The sequence below is a fragment of the Schistocerca gregaria genome, chromosome 1, assembly GCF_023897955.1.
Source record: "Schistocerca gregaria isolate iqSchGreg1 chromosome 1, iqSchGreg1.2, whole genome shotgun sequence".
In the NCBI taxonomy this organism is placed as follows: domain Eukaryota; kingdom Metazoa; phylum Arthropoda; class Insecta; order Orthoptera; family Acrididae; genus Schistocerca; species Schistocerca gregaria.
Genome location: NC_064920.1, coordinates 1,104,859,396 through 1,104,877,538, shown reverse-complemented (window position 1 = coordinate 1,104,877,538; position 18,143 = coordinate 1,104,859,396). Strand labels below are relative to the sequence as shown.

The 18,143-nt window shown below is 43.0% G+C and overlaps 1 protein-coding gene across 4 annotated transcripts in view; it reads right to left on the bottom strand.

Annotated features, from left to right (window-relative positions):
* Positions 1-18,143, bottom strand: part of LOC126282715 (sorting nexin-29) — a 162,892-nt gene that overhangs the window by 108,671 nt on the left and 36,078 nt on the right. For 2 of the 4 annotated variants that reach the window (XM_049982216.1, XM_049982218.1), the window contains exons 2-4: positions 14,257-14,506; positions 13,869-13,933; positions 218-463 (exon numbers count right to left, since the gene is read on the bottom strand). In XM_049982216.1, the coding sequence (XP_049838173.1) occupies positions 218-463; positions 13,869-13,933; positions 14,257-14,489 (544 nt within the window). In that variant the 5' untranslated portion in view covers positions 14,490-14,506. The remainder of the gene's footprint in view (positions 1-217; positions 464-13,868; positions 13,934-14,256; positions 14,507-18,143) is intronic. The other 2 variants (XM_049982219.1, XM_049982220.1) reach the window with 1 other exon arrangement.

Here is an 18,143-nt window from a genome sequence, read left to right as displayed (position 1 = left end):
TCCCCCTGTTGTGGTTGCAACAGTGGTATAGCTACCCATATCATTGAGGCATGCAAGCTACCCCACCAATGGCAAGGTCCATGATTCATTATTCATTGCAGCAGATAGGGACGGGGGGAAGAGCTGACAGGAGATACAAAAATTATAACATGTGCCAATAAAAGTTTTAGGGCTTTTTCAGTTGACAACTAATATATAAGATCCTTGACTTCATTACCTGCTGCCATAGTGGGCAGAGTGCTGCTCATTTCTTGATCCAACAGTAATGCCCAATCCTCGTAGAATGCTTGCAGCAGCTGGGGACTAGATAGCAGAATGTGTAGGTAGCGCTCCAGGGAGCGTTCATTTAAGGCTGCCCGCAGCCAAGCTCGACCTCGCCCCACATCGGTAGTCACATTGTGTAGTGCTGTGTACCTCTCGTACTCGTGGCGAGTCAAGTGTTCACGTATGTAATGCCACAAAACTGAAACAATTGAGAGACCTGTGGTTCTTCTGTATTGAGCCTTAATTGTATTCTATTATACTCTTTATTAAATGGCACAATTTGCGTAAAAATCTTGTGCAATCATCTACAAATAAGTTTTGTTTTATTTTAATTATGATAGTCAAACACAAAAGCTTTGAAAAGGGACACAGCCAGATTGTCCATATGTACTTACCATTCTAAGGATTCAAAGGAACCATCTTAGGATAGCAAACAAATATTGTGATACCAGACGTACAGAGCTATATTGAAGGTGACAAAATAGCTGACCCCTTGACCCCTCACCCCTTCCAACACCCCGCCCCGAAGGAGCAGGCACAGAGTGGGGCAAAAAGTAACAAAACTTAAAGAATACTGTAACAAACTAACCAGGAGAGGTACACAAGCTCTCCCCTCTAGTAATCTTCTTTTCTGCTTATGAAAATAATGTTTTCACATCACACGCGACTACACACAAGCTACTCTCATCTCTACAATGTCTGCAGTGTTACCTCTTTTAAGTAGCATCATAAAGAAATAAGTACTATCAATCAGATGTCTATTGATAACATAGTTTATGTGGCAATAGTGGTTTTGTCTACACAGCTCACTCATGTTCAATGAGGGAGTTCTTGTTCGTATTTCATATGGTCAAGAACGCTAGGTGTGTGTGTGTGTGTGTGTGTGTGTGTGTGTGTGTGTGTGTGTGTGTGTGTGTGTGTGTGTGGAGGGGAGGGGAGGGGAGGGGGGAGAAACAAAACCACCAGGGGTGATATGCTATTTACTAGCCCCTCCAGCCAGTATTTTTGCAGCTCCCAGGTTTCTGCTGACACACTCAGCCCTACAAATAACAAAGAAATCAAAAATCTGCTCTACAAGTAACAAAGAAATCAAAAATAAGCCTTCTGTGACTGGTTAATAACATTAGGGGGTTTCTTAGTCATCACACCTATAGACAGATATACTCTGTGTTCTATGCTGAACCCACACGTGAATGAAAGTATGCTGTACTAACAGGCATCGACTACATTGCTGAAGCATCTGGTATTTTGTAGTTATTCTAGTCTCAATGAAGCTTCATCAAATCCTAACGCAACAAAAGTAATAGGTTCCTGTGTTAATTATGTGATAAACGTTTAACCACTGAAGTTCTTGTGTCAGATCTCACTGGACAGCCTATTTCCCTGTGACTGTCAGCTATGCCCTAGTAATTCTACTAATGATTTAAATAATGGAAAACTGCACCACTAAGTTATTTTCAAGTTGATTTTGTTACATAAATACTTTTTGTGATATCTGCATGGGTGATTTTCTGCCTCTCTTGTACTGTCATTTAATGGATTTACTCGAGAGCAGGAAATTTTTTAAGTCGCAAAAAGCAAGGAGAAAAAAAAAACCCAATGACAAACAAGATACACAATCAGTTCATTATTCAAATTTTTCTCCCGCTTATGATAACTGTTGCAATTTCCATAAACATGTACATATCTTTATAGACTATTCATCATCTATACCAAAATAGAAACAATCAATAATTCAACCTTCAATAAATGTAAAATAAATTTTATAACTGAAAACTTTAGGCATATACTGCAATCCCCAAGAAATGTAACAACTCTCACTATACAAACTATTTGTGAAACCAAACTGTCGAAATACTTTTGTAGCATGCTTTAATTATAAACACAAACACTGATATATATATATATAAACAAAGATTCCAAGACTTACCAAGCGGGAAAGCGCCGGCAGACAGGCACATGAACAAAACACACACACACACACACACACACACACACACACACACACACACACACACACACACACACACAGAATTACGAGCTTTCGCAACTGGCAGTTGCTTCGTCAGGAAAGAGGGAAGGACGAAGCAACTGCCAGTTGTGAAAGCTCATAATTCTGTGTGATATATTAAAAACAAAGATTCCAAGACTTACCAAGCGGGAAAGTGCCGGCAGACAGGCACATGAACAAAACACACAAACACACACACAGAATTATTCTGTGTGTGTGTTTGTGTGTTTTGTTCATGTGCCTGTCTGCCGGCGCTTTCCCGCTTGGTAAGTCTTGGAATCTTTGTTTTTAATATATTTTTCCCATGTGGAAGTTTCTTTCTGTTTTATATATATATATATATATATATATATATATATATATATATATTTCAGTGTGTGTGTGTGTGTGTGTGTGTGTGTGTGTGTGAGAGAGAGAGAGAGAGAGAGAGAGAGAGAGAGAGAGAGAGAGAGAGAGAGAGAGAGTAACAAACACTGTCTCTAAGATTAGTATATAAAAATCATTTCAAGATTTATTTTGTCTGCTTTTCCAGCTGCAGTATAACCTCAAAAAGACTACTAGAGTGTAGGGGAGGAAGAAAATCATGCATGCAAACTTCACAGAAAATATTTACATAAATAAATGCGCTTACAACTGAAATTCTTGAAAAACATTGTGCCATGTATGAAAAAAAGGTAACAGATAGTTTTTGATTGTTTAAAAACTGAGTGACACAGTTGCAGGCTTTCCAAAGTGTCAATTATTATGAATGAAATTCTACTAATGTTGACTTTCAAAAGGGCATAGTTCATTTATGCAATATTTTTCAATAATTCTACACCTTTGTAGCACCTACATAAAAATTTAGAAAGGGTAAAGCATTGATGAAAAACATTACTTAAATTAACTATACTGATGAAACCAACATACAAAATCCCCAGGAAGCATGTATTTTGCTATGGTAGGAAGGCTCGTATACCTCGATGATACAGATAACCCAGAATGGAATGTTAAATATTATGAAAAGCATAGTTGCTACTCGCCATACAGTGGAGATGGTGAGTCACAGATGGGCACAACAAAAAGACTGTCATACAACAAGCTTTCAGCCAACAATGCCTTTGTCAAACACACACACAACCCCCCCCCCCCCCCACACACACACACAAAACCACACACACACACACACACACACACACACACAAAACCACACACACACACACACACACACACACACACAAAACCACACACACACACACACACACACACACACAAAACCACACACACAAAACCACACACACACACACACACACACAACCACAAACACACACACACTGTGGCAGCCGAAGCCAAACTACAAACCCAACCAGCATCTCCGCTCTATGATGAGTAGCAACCATCCTTTGCATAATATTGTCAATGATATATGTAATTGTACAGTAGGTGCAACCACAATTGAGGGGTTGTCTGTGGAGAGTAGTTTTGTGTTACCTGGTTCATTAATAAATTAATCTTAAGGATGTGGAACTCTCTTCTTACATTCACGTCACACATCCACCTGTAAATATGGCTACTACTCATCATTTACAATTTTTACTCTCCAGGGAGAACAGTATGGATAACTGACTCCTCTGGCCTCTTAACGTCAGCCAACACGGCCTTCGTGTTACTGGTACAGCAAACGGCTGCAAGTACAGCGATAAGGCAGCCATTATTTTTCCCCGAGGACATGCAGCTTTTCTGTATGGTTAAATGATTGTGGCATCCTCTTGGGTAAGATATTTCATAGATAAAATAGTCCCCAAATCTGATCTCTGGGCATGAATTACTCCAGAGGATCTCATTTACAGGAAAAAAAGAAACTGGTATTCCATTGGTGTGAGTGTGAAATCTTAGAACCCTTGATCAGATAGGTAGGCTAGAGAATACAAAAAGGGAAAGAGACATCTTTAAGATAATAATAGTGGGAACCAGTGATATACTGCGGCAGGAAGACCAGAACTTTCAGTCAGGTGAGTGCAGGGTTATAATTAGAGACCTTAAAATATGCATGAAACATGCTTTTAAAAAAAGGCATAAAAAGTTTCATAATATCAAAGATCAAATAATGAAAGAACTTGGTAGTTACTGCGTGCTTTATATCTAAAAGTTGAACATGTGAATATCAATTACAAGGACGAGCACTGCCCACATGAAAACGTTTAGAACACTGATATCATTTTCCGAAAACTTTCTGGTAGAGGTTAGTAAAGGGGGGGAGGGGGGGGAACTTGCTTTATTTTCCAAAAATCTGCAAAATGGGGACACATACCATGTTTCAAGAATTGTTCCTTCTTTGCTATTGTTGTCGGTAACAATCAAATGCAATGCAAGTGAGTCGCAGCGAAACAATCGATATGAACAGGACCAACTTAGAGATATAACGCACGCTGAGGGGCATGCTCAAACACTCCATAATATTTTATTTAAAAAACAACATACAATCATGATTTTTTTTAAACAGCATTAGCTTTTAATTAATACTATTGGACTAAAGCATCATTTACAGCTTATTTTACATTTTTCTACTATTGTAAACATAAACAAACAAGTACTGTTCCAAATGTTCAGTAGTAACATTGTGTCTTCTATAACTCAAAAAAAATTTATAAGCAGAGGAGGACTGTTCTACATCAACTGAAGTAACTGGGCAGTATCTGAATTTGGGTGGTATCTGAATTTGGGTGGTATGTTGGCACTTCTTGTTTCTAGTAAATGTTCACCCATCTCATTAATAAAACTATCAATTTGGCACAAGGGTTCAAGGCCTGGATTATTGTTTAAAATGTTTTCAAACTTTTCTGTAAGTTTTCTTGGAAATACCTCTAGCAATGAGGAGTTCGCTAGAATAATTTTATTCATTAACTGAATAGATTCATTCACCACCAAACCTTGAGTTCCAAGTTTTTTAATAGTTGCAGGTATGTGGAAAAAGAGTGCTAATCAGAGCAATGTTTCTTTTTTTATTATTATTATTACTGGAACCATGAAAAGGTTCCTTGCACTGGCAAACTGCCAAAGCCTTTGCACTATTGAAGTCACATACTACCTTCTAATGGACTCAAAATGTTCATTGTAAAACAACACATCTTTGACCCACGTACACCAATAATCATCAATGGTTTGGGAGGCAGAGGCACATTTGGTAGTTTTTCTTTGTAGGTCTTGATGCGAGCAGAGGCCGTTAGAAATACTTTCTTTCTAGAGGAAATCAGTTTATTTATGTTCACTAACATTGAACATACTTCTTCAGCAAGGCGATGTACTCCATGAGCAAAGCAATAAAATGCTCCGAGGGCTTTTCCTCCTTCGATCGTATAGGGAGCAGCATCTGAAGTAAAAACAAAAACCCTTATGGGTCGCTTAGAGGAAGCCTTCTTGGTTACCCAAGCCTGCCAACCCAAAGTTTGGTACAGATTTACTGATGACATCTTCATGATCTGGACTCACAGTGAAGAACAACTCCAGAATTTCCTCTCTAACCTCAACTCCTTTGGTTCCATCAGATTCACCTGGTCCTACTCCAAATCCCATGCCACTTTCCTTGACATGGACCTCCATCTGTCTAATGGCCAGCTTCACACATCCGTCCACATCAAACCCACCAACAAGCAACAGTACCTCCATTATGACAGCTGCCACCCACTCCATATCAAACGGTCCCTTCCCTAGAGCCTAGGCCTTCGTGGCAAACGAATCTGCTCCAGTCCTGAATCCCTGGACCATTACACCAACAACCTGAAAACAGCTTTCGCATCCCGCAACTTCCCTCCTGACCTGCTACAGAAGCAGATAACCAGAGCCACTTCCTCATCCCCTCAAACCCAGAACCTCTCACAGAAGAACCTCAAAAGTGCCCCACTTGTGACAGGATACTTCCCGAGACTGGATCAGACTCTGAATGTGGCTCTCCAACAGGGATATGACTTCCTAAAATCCTGCCCCGAAATGAGATCCATCCTTCATGAAATCCTCCCCACTACACCAAGAGTGTCTTTCCACCGTCCACCTAACCTTCATAACCTCTTGGTTCATCCCTATGAAATCCCCAAACCACCTTCCCTACCCTCTGGCTCCTACCCTTGTAACTGCCCCCGGTGTAAAACCTGTCCTATGCACCCTCCCACCACCACCTACTCCAGCCCTGTAACCCGGAAGGTGTACACGATCAAAGGCAGAGCCACGTGTGAAAGCATCCACGTGATTTACCAACTGACCTGGCTACACTGTGACGCTTTCTATGTGGGAATGACCAGCAACAAACTGACCATTCGCATGAATGGACACAGGCAGACAGTGTTTGTTGGTAATGAGGATCACCCTGTGGCTAAACATGCCTTGGTGCACGGCCAGCACATCTTGGCACAGTGTTACACCGTCCGGGTTATCTGGATACTTCCCACCAACACCAACCTATCCGAACTCCGGAGATGGGAACTTGCCCTTCAATATATCCTCTCTTCTCGTTATCCACCAGGCCTCAATCTCTGGTAATTTCAAGTTGCCGCCACTCATACCTCACCTGTCATTCAACATCATCTTTGCCACCACACTTCCGCCTCGACTGACATCTCTGCCCAAACTCTTTGCCTTTAAATATGCCTGTGTGTGTGTGTGTGTGTGTGTGTGTGTGTGTGTGTGTGTGTGTGTGTGCGCGCGCTCGAGTATATACCTATCCTTTTTTCCCCCTAAGGTAAGTCTTTCCGCTCCCGGGATTGGAATGACTCCTTACCCTCTCCCTTAAAACCCACATCCTTTCAACTTCCCTTTTCCTTCCCTCTTTCCTGATGAAGCAGCCGCCGGTTGCGAAAGCTCGAAATTTTGTGTGTTATTTTATTTTGCCTGTCTACCGGCGCTTTCCCGCTTGGTAAGTCTTGGAATCCTTGTTTTTAATATATATGGGAGCGTGCACAACAATTAAAATACCATATTTACCTGACAGACAGGTAGACTAAGAAAGACCAAGAGGGGAGAGGATGTTGTGTGGGGTATGGCTAAGTTACTGCCTTGCTTAAAGTATTTAAACAAAGTCTCCATAAAACATGACTTACCCCCACTTTCCTTCTCAAAGTCATGTTTTCAATCAAATAAGTTTCTGTCTGACTTTTTTGTTTATTACAGAACCCTTTTACAAGTGTTAACATTATCACTGATACAGCAAACAGCTGTGCAAACTTCCCACCAGTCTGTGCACAATGCATGATGTTTGGCTGAAGAGAGTTAAGTTCACTGGTTGTAATTGGCATCAACATAGTGTTACCTACACAAGGTCTAACTATACTTACGGTTTGTATAGAAATTTAACAAAAGTATAACAGAACAATGTTAGTTTTGTATTACAATGTTTCCACAAAAAACTATATTTTATCAAGTGATTTAAGGATGCTATATATTTTTCAGAAATGCATAACAATGGAAATTCTGGATGGAGCAATACATGAAAAACAAGGGCAAGGCAACCATTCATCTATACCAAGTTGGAAGCACAGAAACACAATAAAAACAGAATTCACACTATTGTAGTTTTTGAGCACTAGCTATTTTTCTAGCAAAAGTGACACACACACACACACACACACACACACACACCTCAGCACACATGACTCCAGCATCTCAGGCCAGTTAGCAACATCATGTGGGATGCAAGCACCATTCTGGAGGGGGTGGGGAGGGGGAAGGAATAGTGGTGTATGGGTGGGATGAATGCTGTCTGGTAGTCTGTGCAGGGACTAAACTGCCAACAGGCACAGCATCAGGAGGTTTGCTGGTCAGGGTAGTGGGGGGAAAAAAGGAACAAAAAAAAAAAAAAAAAGAGAGAGGAGTAGGGAAATTAGAGGTAAGTAAACAGGTTGGAGACGAGGATGTGGAGGAGATGATAGGATAGAGTGGGTGGGAACTGTTGAGTGGAGAGTTTGGTGACAGTATGTTACCATAGGTTGAAGTCGGGATGATTATGGGAGCAGAGAATATGTTTTAAGAATAACTCCCATCTGTGCTGCTCAGAAAGACTGACGGTGAAGGGATGGATCCAGATGGCTCGGGCAGTGAAGCAGCCATTGATATCCAGTGTGTTATGTTCAGCTGATGTTGCACAACAGGGTGATCTACTTTGCTCTTGACCACAGTTTGGCAGTGGCCATTATCCTGTTGGATAGCTGGTTGGTAGTCATATCAGTACAAAAAGCTTTGCACTGATTGCAGCACAGCTAGTAAATGACATGACTGCTTTCACAGGTGGCTCAGCCCCTGCTAGGGTAAGATAAACCTGGACAAGGTTGGAACAGGAATTGCTGGTTGAGTGTATTGGGTAGGTTTTGCACCTGGGTCTTCCACAGGGATATGATCCTTGTGGCAAGGGGTTGGGTTGGAAGTGGCATAGGAATGGACTAGGATGTTGTGGAGGTTGGGTGGGCAACACAACACTGCTTTAGGAGGGATGGGAAGAATCTTGGGTAGGACATCCCTTATTTCAGGGAATGATGATAGGCAAAGACCTGGAGAAGAATGTGGTTCAGATGTTCTAGGCCAGGGCGGTACTGGGTGATGAAGGGGGCAATCCTTTGTGGCTGGTTTTTGGAGATGGTGGGAGGGTTAAGGTTGTGAGGGGGAAATTTCAGGGGAGGTCTGTTTGCTAACTAGGTCTGGGGGATAGTACCTGTCTGTGAAGGCTTTGGTAAGACACTCAGCATACTGAGTAAGGAGCTTTTCGTCACAGCACATATGCTGTCCCTAGGTAGCCAGGCTATATGGAAGGGATTTTTGGTTTGAAAGGGATGACAACTGTCAAAATGCAGGTACTGTTGCTGTTGGTGAATTTAATGTGGACAGAGGTGGGAATGGAGCCAACAGAGGCAAAGGTCAACATGTAGGAAAGTGGCATGATGGGTTGAGGAGGACCATGTGAAGCAGATGAGAGAGAAGATACTGAGGTTGTGAATGAACAAAGAAAGTTCCAGATCATGAAGATATCATCAGTTCACCTGAACCTCACTAAGGGTTTGGTATTTTGGGAGGCTAGAAAGGTCTCCTCTAGATGGCATATAAAAAAGTTGGCATAGGAGGGTCCCATGCGGATGCCCATGGCTGTGCCATGGATTTGTTTATATACCTTCCCTTCAAATGGGAAGTAGTTGTGGGTTAGAATAAAGTTAGTAAGGTGTATGAGGAGTGAGGCAGTGGGTTTGGTGACTGAAGGACATTGGTAAAGGTAGTGTACAATAGTGTTAAGACCATGGACATGAGGTGTACAGGGAGGTGGCATCAACAGTGAAGAGTAACAATCCACGAAGTAAAGAGGTTAGTGTGGTGGAGAGTCTATGAAGGAAATGGTTGGTGTATTTGATGTGGGAGGCTAGATTACAGGCAAGGGCCAAGACATCCTATCTTCATTCCTTTAGAACCTCAACACCTTCTCTCCCATCTGCTTCATATGGTCCTCCTCAACTCAGTGTGCCACCTTCCTAGATGTTGACCACCTCCTCTCTGATGGGTCCATCTGCTCTTCTGTGCACATTAAACCCACCAGCCACCAACCGTACCTGCATTTTGACAGTTGTCATCCCTTTCACACCAAAAATCTCTCCCACATAGCCTGGATATCCAGGGGCAGCGTATCTGTAGTGACAAAAACTCCCTTGCTCAGTATGCTGAGGGTCTCACCAAGGCCTTCACAGACAGGTACTATCCCCTACACTTAGTCAATAAACAGATCTCCTCTGCCATTTCCCCTCACACCTATTCTCCCACTGCCCCCAAGAACCAGCCACAATGGAGTGTCCACTTCATCACCCAGTGCCACCCTGGACTGGAATGACTGGATCATGTCCTTTGCTAGGGCTTTGATTACCTAGCATCATGCCCCAAAATGAGGGACATCCTACCCGAGATACTACCGACCCCCTCCTAAAGTAGTGTACCATTGCCCACCAAACGTCTACAACATACTAGTCCATCCCTATGCCACTCCCAACCCAATCCCTTGCCACAAGGATTATATCTCTGTGGAAGACCCAAGCGCAAAACCTGCCCAATCCACCCACCCAGCAATTCCTTTTCCAGTCCTTTTGCAGGTATAGCCTACACCATCAGGGGCGGAGCTGCCTGTGAAAGCAGTCATGTCATTTATTGGCTCTGCTGCAATCATTGCACAACTTTTTATATTTGTGTAACTGCCAACCAGGTGTCCACCAAGATGAACGGCCACTGCCAAACTGCGCCCAAGAGCAAAAGAGCAATGTAGATCACCCTGTGGTGCAACATGAGCTGAACGTAACGCACTGGATTTCAATGGCTGCTTCACTACCTGAGCCATCTGGATCCTTCCCTCCATCATCAGCTTTTCTGATCAGTGCAGATGGGAGTTATCCTTATAACACATTCTTCACTCCCATAATTATCCCAGCTTCAACCTATGGTAACATATTGTCACCACATCCCCCACCCAACAGTTTCTACCCACTCTGTCCTAACATCTCCTCCCCATCCTCATCTCCACCCTGTTTATTTGCAGCCCTTTGCCAACTCCTTTTTCGTTCCTTTCTTCCCCACCTCCCTGCTCCACAACCTCATGACACTGCAACTGTTGGCAGTCTAGTCCCTGCACATTCCACCAGACAGCATTCATATGTCTCCCCACCTGTACCTACTATCCCTTCCCCTTCCCCAGCCCCTCCAGATTGTTGCTTCCATCCCAAGTGGTGATGTATTCTGGCCCCAGATGCTGGATTTGGTGGTCATGTGTGCATGAGGTGTAGTCGTGCATGTGCATGTGTGCGTGTGCGTGTGCATTGCGGGTGGCAGAATACTACTTTGCAGAAAGTGGGTAGGGTTTTGAATCAGGGTAGGACGAGAGAGAATCCAAGCCCTGTTGAAGCATGTGGTTGATCTTTTCAAGGTCAGGGTGGTACTGAGAAATCAGAAGAGTGCTGGTTAACAGGTTTACCAGAGTCAGAGGAGCAGATGGCAAGGGAGATTTGCTTATAGATGAAATGGACGGGATACTCCAGTCAGTAAAGGCTCTGGTAAGATTACCAGTATATTTTGATTACTCCTGATTTCCACTGCACATGTAGCATCCTTGGGTGAATGTAAGGAAAAAGACTGATATGGAATTGGTGACAGCTGTCAAAGTGGAGGTACCAGTGGAGGTTGGTGCATTTGATATGGACATATTTATGAAGCCATCTGAAAGGTGGAGACTGACTGCTAGGAAGGTGGCACGACAAGTTGGGAATGACCAGGTGAAGTGGATTTGGGAATAGATGTTGAGGTTATGTAGGAAAAATCGAAGAGTGTCCTTGCCTTGAATCCAGACCATGAAAGTGTTATCAATTAATCAAACAGAAAAGGTGTTTTACGTGTTGACTGGATATGAAGGATTCCTCCAGATGGCTCATAAATACAGTACATGATCAAAAGAATCAGAAGACCTGGCTAAAAATGACTTACAAGTTCTTGCCCCCCCCCCCCTCCCAATCAGTAATGGTTGAATTCAGTATGGTGTTGCCCCACCCTTAGCCTTGATGACAGCTTCCACTCTCGCAGGCATACATTCAGTCAGGTGCTGGAAGGTTCCTTGGGGAATGGAAGCCCATTCTATATGGAGTCCTGCACTAAGGAGAGGTATCAATGTCAGTTGGTGAGGCCTGGCAAGAAGTTGGTGTTCCAAAACATCCCAAAGGTGTTCTATAGGATTCAGGCTAGGACTCTGTGCAGGCCTGTCCATTACAGGGATGTTATTGTTGTGTAACTACTCTGCCACAGGCAGTGCCTTATGAACAGGTGCTTAATCATGTTGAAAGGTGCAATCCCTATCCCCGAATTGCTTTTCAACTGTGGGGAGCAAGAAAGTGATTAAAACATCAATGTAGGCCTGTGCCGTGACCGTGCTACACAAAACAACAAAGGCTGCAAGCCCCCTCCATGAAAAACATGACCACACCGTAACACCACCACCTCCAAATTATATTGTTGACACTAAACACACTGGCAGATGGCGTTCAATGGGCATTTGCCAAACTCTCAGCCATCCATCGGATCGCCACATTATGTACCATGATTCATCACTCCGCATGTTGTTTTTTCACTGTTCAGTCGTGCAATCTTAATACTCCTTACACCAAGCGAGGCGTCATTTGGCATTTACTGGCACGATGTATGGCTTATGAGCAGCCACTATACCATGAAATCCAAGTTTTCTCACCTCCCTAACTGTCATAGTTTTAGTGTATCCTGATGCAGTATGGAATTACTGTGTGATGGTCTGGATAGATGTCTGCCTATTACACATTACGACCATCTTCAACTGTCGGCGGTCTCTGTCAGTCAACAGACAAGGTTGGCCTGTACGCTTTTGTGCTGTACATGTCCCTTCATGTTTCCACTTCACTGTCCCATCAGAAACAGCGAACCAAAGGGTGTTTAGGAGTGTGGCAATCTCGTGTACAGACATGTGATACAAGTGACACTGAATCACCTGACCATGCTTGAAGTCCCCGAGTTGCACGGAGCACCCCATTCTGCTCTCTCACAATGTCTGATGACTACTGAGGTCGCTGATATGGAGTACCTGGCAGTAGGTGGCAGCATAATGCACCTAATATGAAAAGTGCGGATACTTTTAATCACATAGTGTAAGTTTACATATGATGGTAACATGTTAGTCCTATGACAATACAACAGATCTGTTTGTAGATTTCAGAAGTGAAATAATTGTGTGTTAGGAAATGGTTGGCTAGGAAGATTGGGGAAGCGGTGGTGGGTTTTGTACCAAGGGAATGTTGGCATGGGGGATGTGAGTGTTGGCAATGGGTTAGGAACTGCAGAGAGGCAGTGAAGGAAGTGAGCACTGCTTTTAACATAGGATGAGACGTTAAGGACAGTAGTTTGGAGATGTTGGTCAACAAAGGCCGAGGTTCGTTTGTTGGAAGCACTGTAGCCAGCCACAATGGGATGACCAATGCGGAGACCTGTGGGATTGGGTTTGTGGATTTTGGAGAGTAGCTAAAAGGTGGACTGCGAGGGGTTGCTGGTGTAAGAGGGAGACGGACCGATGTGTGAAATTTTGGAATGGGCCTTGAGGAGTGGCTTCAGGTCATGACAGATTTCTGGTGTGGGATCATGGTTGTAAGGTTTGTATGCGAAGTGCTGGAAAGTTTGCAGAGGCCCTCAGCAACACAGTTACTACGATTCATGAACACTGCCATGGAGCCTTTGCCTGAGGGAATGATAAGGTGTAGGTTGTTTTTCAGGTTACAGATAGCAGTGTGCTTGATGTCGTCCAACCATCCATCCACGGATACATTGTTTTCCAAAGATTATATCTTGGAAAGCCTTCACATAAGAGGAATGGGTCAAGGAAACACAAATCATTACAACAGGGAAGTTAAGATTGATTTTGCTAGCCCTGATTTTCCACAAACAATGTGGTGATACAGATATATGGCTGCTTTCTTACTCTTTCTGTAAGTTAATTCATATCATTACAATGTTCTACAGTTTTTTTTGTTAATATTTTGAGGTCCTGTAAAGGTTACAAATATATGTTTGAAGCAAAGGTGAAACTGCATTCACTTACCCAATTGGTCTTGTGCACCTCCTCTGCCTATGTGAAGGCTAGTTGATACAATCTCAGTCATGTGCCTGAAAAAATGTCATCGAAACAACTGGTAGAAAGTTTAGGATAACAGTTTTATTTGAAACCATATTCTAAAAATGTGACATTGATAAATATAACATAACTTCATCCCTCAAACTTTTAATTTTGAAATAACTGCATTATTTGCTTACAACTGTTGTGACCAAGAGTTGCCATTTTATTATTTCAGAATAAAAATAACAATGGTATATTGCTCAAAAATTGTAAGTAGATATGAACAGTCACAAGGAACAAAATCTAAGAACATATAGTTGTTTATCACATGCACTTAAAATAGAAAAACAGTCTGATGACCGACACAACATACCTAAAAGCAGAGCTTGTTTTAGAAATGGCACGAGACCGTAACCCATGAGAAAGAGCTGCCTCCATCCTGTGGCAGAGAAGAGCTACACAAGGATCAGATTCAGTGGCCAGCTCAGCTCGTCCACCAAATCTCACCTGGCATCTCTTTACAGCTTCCAGCAGTTCAGACATGAGTGCATGGCGCTCTGCTGCTTGGTGGTGCTCCAAACCACCTGCTGTTGCAGCCGCAATCATTGTGCTTGCACTATAACCTGTCAGACATCAAAATCTCCACATTACATATTTTACACCAGCACCACATTACATATTTTACACCACCACACCACCACCACCACCACCACCTAGTGATCAAGAAATAAAACAGTACTCTTATTAGCATATTTTATGATGGCAATAGATACACAAGCGAAACAAATGTTAGAAGTAAAACATATAATCAACAACAAAGTAAACACTATTCTACTACAGTGACCATGCTACTAATGATTAAATATATTCTGTGGAATAGGAGTTGACCAGAAGAAATGATTTCAGACTACATTTTAAATTTGATTTGATACCTGTCAGACATTCTGTCATCCTCTATCAAAATGTAATCCACTTTAGAATTCACTAGTGCAAACTATCAAATTACAAGGAGAGACTGGCAAGCCTGTACTTAGCTTTAGGAAGCCCAATTCTGAATACTGCTAACTGCATATAAAGAACTACAAAAAATCTAAGGGCTATTTGAACAACAATATGAAAAGGACAGACTGCTACTCACCACATAGAGGTGGCTCTGAATCGCAAACAGGCAACATGAAAAAGAACAACAGGAATACTTTCAGCATACGGATAAAGTTCTTCTTCAAAAGTGGAACTTTTACTTTTCAAGCAACAACTCCCCCCCCCCCCCCCCCCCCCCCCACACACACACACACACACAGTTACTGTCTCCAGGTGCCAAGGCCTGCCGGAGACGGTAGCCATGAGTGTTAAAATGGTTCAAATGGCTCTGAACACTATGGGACTTAACATCTAAGGTCATCAGTCCCCTAGAATTTAGAACTACTTAAACCTAACTAACCTAAGGGCAGCACACAATACCCAGACGTCACGAGGCAGAGAAAATCCCTGATCCCGCCTTGAATCGATCCCGGGAACCCGGCCGGGGGAAGCGAGAACACTACCGCACGACCACGAGCTGCAGACAGGCCGTGAGTGTGTGAGCTGTTCTGTGAACATGTGAGAATTCTGTTCTTGAAGAAGGTTTTTGTTTAAAAGCTGAAAATATTTCTAGTGTTCACTTTTCATTGCGTCTGTCGGTGGCTCAACACCACCTCTATGTGGTGAGTAGCAGTCTATTCTTTCCACGTTTTTATTCCATCCTGCACTTTCCATTGCTTAAAAGCTATCTTAGCTTTACGAACTATCTCTACTTCTTTCAGGAAGAAAGCAGTTGGTTGAAGTTAGAAATGAGCAGACCTCAGGCTGATTGGTTGGTTGATTGTGGCGAGGGACCAAACAGCGGGAACATCATTCCATTGGATTAGGGAAGGAGCCCTTTCACAGTGATCATCCCGGCATAATCTGAAGCAATTTAGGGAAATCACAGAAAACCTAAATTAGGATGGCCAGTCCTGGGTTTCAACCATTGTCCTCCCAAATGCGAGTCCAATGTGCTAAAAACACACACACACACACACACACACACACACACACACACACACACACACACACACACACACACAGAGAGAGAGAGAGAGAGAGAGAGAGAATTTCGAGCTTTTGCAACCGGCGGCTGCTTCGTCAGGAAAGAGGGAAGGAAAAGGAAAGATGACAGGATGTGGGTTTTAAGGGAGAGGGTAAGGAGTCATTCCAATCCCGGGAGCGGAAAGACTTACCTTAGGGGGAAAAAAGGATAGGTATATATTCCCGCACACACACACACACGCATATCCATCCATACATACACAGACACCGATGGTTGCTTCTTCAGGAAAGAGGGAAGGAGAGGGAAAGACGAAAGGATGTGGGTTTTAAGGGAGAGGGTAAGGAGTCATTCCAATCCCGGGAGCGGAAAGACTTCCCTTAGGGGGAAAAAAGGACAGGTGTATGGATGGATATGCGTGTGTGAGTGTGTGCACGAGTATATACCTATCCTTTTTCCCCCTAAGGTAAGTCTTTCCGCTCCCGGGATTGGAATGACTCCTTACCCTCTCCCTTAAAACCCACATCCTTTCATCTTTCCTTTTCCTTCCCTCTTTCCTGACGAAGCAGCTGCCGGTTGCGAAAGCTCTAAATTCTGTGTGTGTGTTTGTGTGTTTTATTCATTGTGCCTATCTACCGGCGCTTTCCCGCTTGGTAAGTCTTGGAATCTTTGTTTTTAATATATTTTTGCCATGTGGAAGTTTCTTGTGTGGTGGTGATGATGATGGGTAGGGTGGGGGGGGGGGGGGGTGTTTGTAGGTAATAAAGTAAATAACTGACTACCAAGTACAACAAACAAAGAATAAACTTTAAGTAAAATAAAAACTACGAGAAAAGGAAAAAGGATTGTATGTTAACAGAAGCTAAGTTTAGGAGAAAGTGGGACATGGGAATGCACTGGAAAGCAAGTTCCATTTTCAGAGGTCATGGAAGCTAGTATAGAGTGGGAGAATCCAAATATATTGTGTGTAGTAACAGCCACTAAGGTCTTTGATTCTTGCTGTTGAGCAGACTCAGCAACTGGGTATTGGGGTCCAAGACAGACAGTAGTTCTATGTCCATTCACGTGGCCAGACTGTTTAGTAGTGGTGATCTCTTCATAAGTGCTGGGCAGTGACAACCCACAAATATGTAAACAAAACACATGGTTCTGCATGTTGCTCTGCCTTCAATGTTTTAGGACACACCATTGGTAAGTGATAGTGGAAGGCTGCATGGGGCTTATTTTACAGTAGTAACCTTAGAGTAGGGATAATGGCCTGAGAGAGTCATTGTTTGAAGGATGGTATAGAAGTTTTTGGTGACAGAAGGGGACAGTGGGTGCTACTGGGAGGATATCAAGGATATGTGATCTCATTTCTGGGACTGACTTCAGGTGGTATTGGCATAATAATGTATTGTGGATAACAAATGGGAGATCCTGAGTTGTTTTTAAGTGGTACACATATTTATCACAGAGCATGGGGAGGATCTGTCGAGTACATGTGGGAGAGGAATAGTGGTTGGTGTAATTGTTAAGGGATCTGATGACAACGCAGATACATTGGGCATGGATGCGTAGGTTGTAAGGAAGGGAGCATTTGATGGAAGGGACGGCACCTGTAGAAGTGGAGTACTGTAGCTTATTGGTCAGTTTCATATGGATTAAGGTTTGGATGTCAGCTGCAAGGTTGGGTGGTTGTCTGGGGGTAAGGGATTAAACAGTGAGGTCATCTGGAGGTAATGACATGTGACATTTGCCAGTAATTTATTCTGATGAGGAAAGTTTGTAGGATTGGTAAAAGTGTGACACTGGAGGCAATGCTGACGCCAGAGCTGAAACAATTGGCGATTAATTTCTATGGAGGATATGCAGAGGTCCTGGCAAAGGATTGTGAGGCTGGCAGTCTGAAAGGCCAATTGGAATCCATGATGATGTACTAAATCTAACAATTTAAAAGCCAAAAGCATTACTGAAGGGGAGGAGGAGGAGGGGGGGGGGGGGGACGCCTGGCAACCATGGACCAGAGCCTGGTAAATATGAAGGAAAGTAGCATAATCTGAGCACCAAGAGATGGACTAGGAAGCTGACAGTGTTAAACTTTCACAAGCAGCTAATCTTTAGTTGTGGGGTAACAAATAATGTCCAATCACTGAGTACCCTAGCAGAGTGTGGATCAGGATGGATTACTGCATGATGAAAAAAATGCATGACCC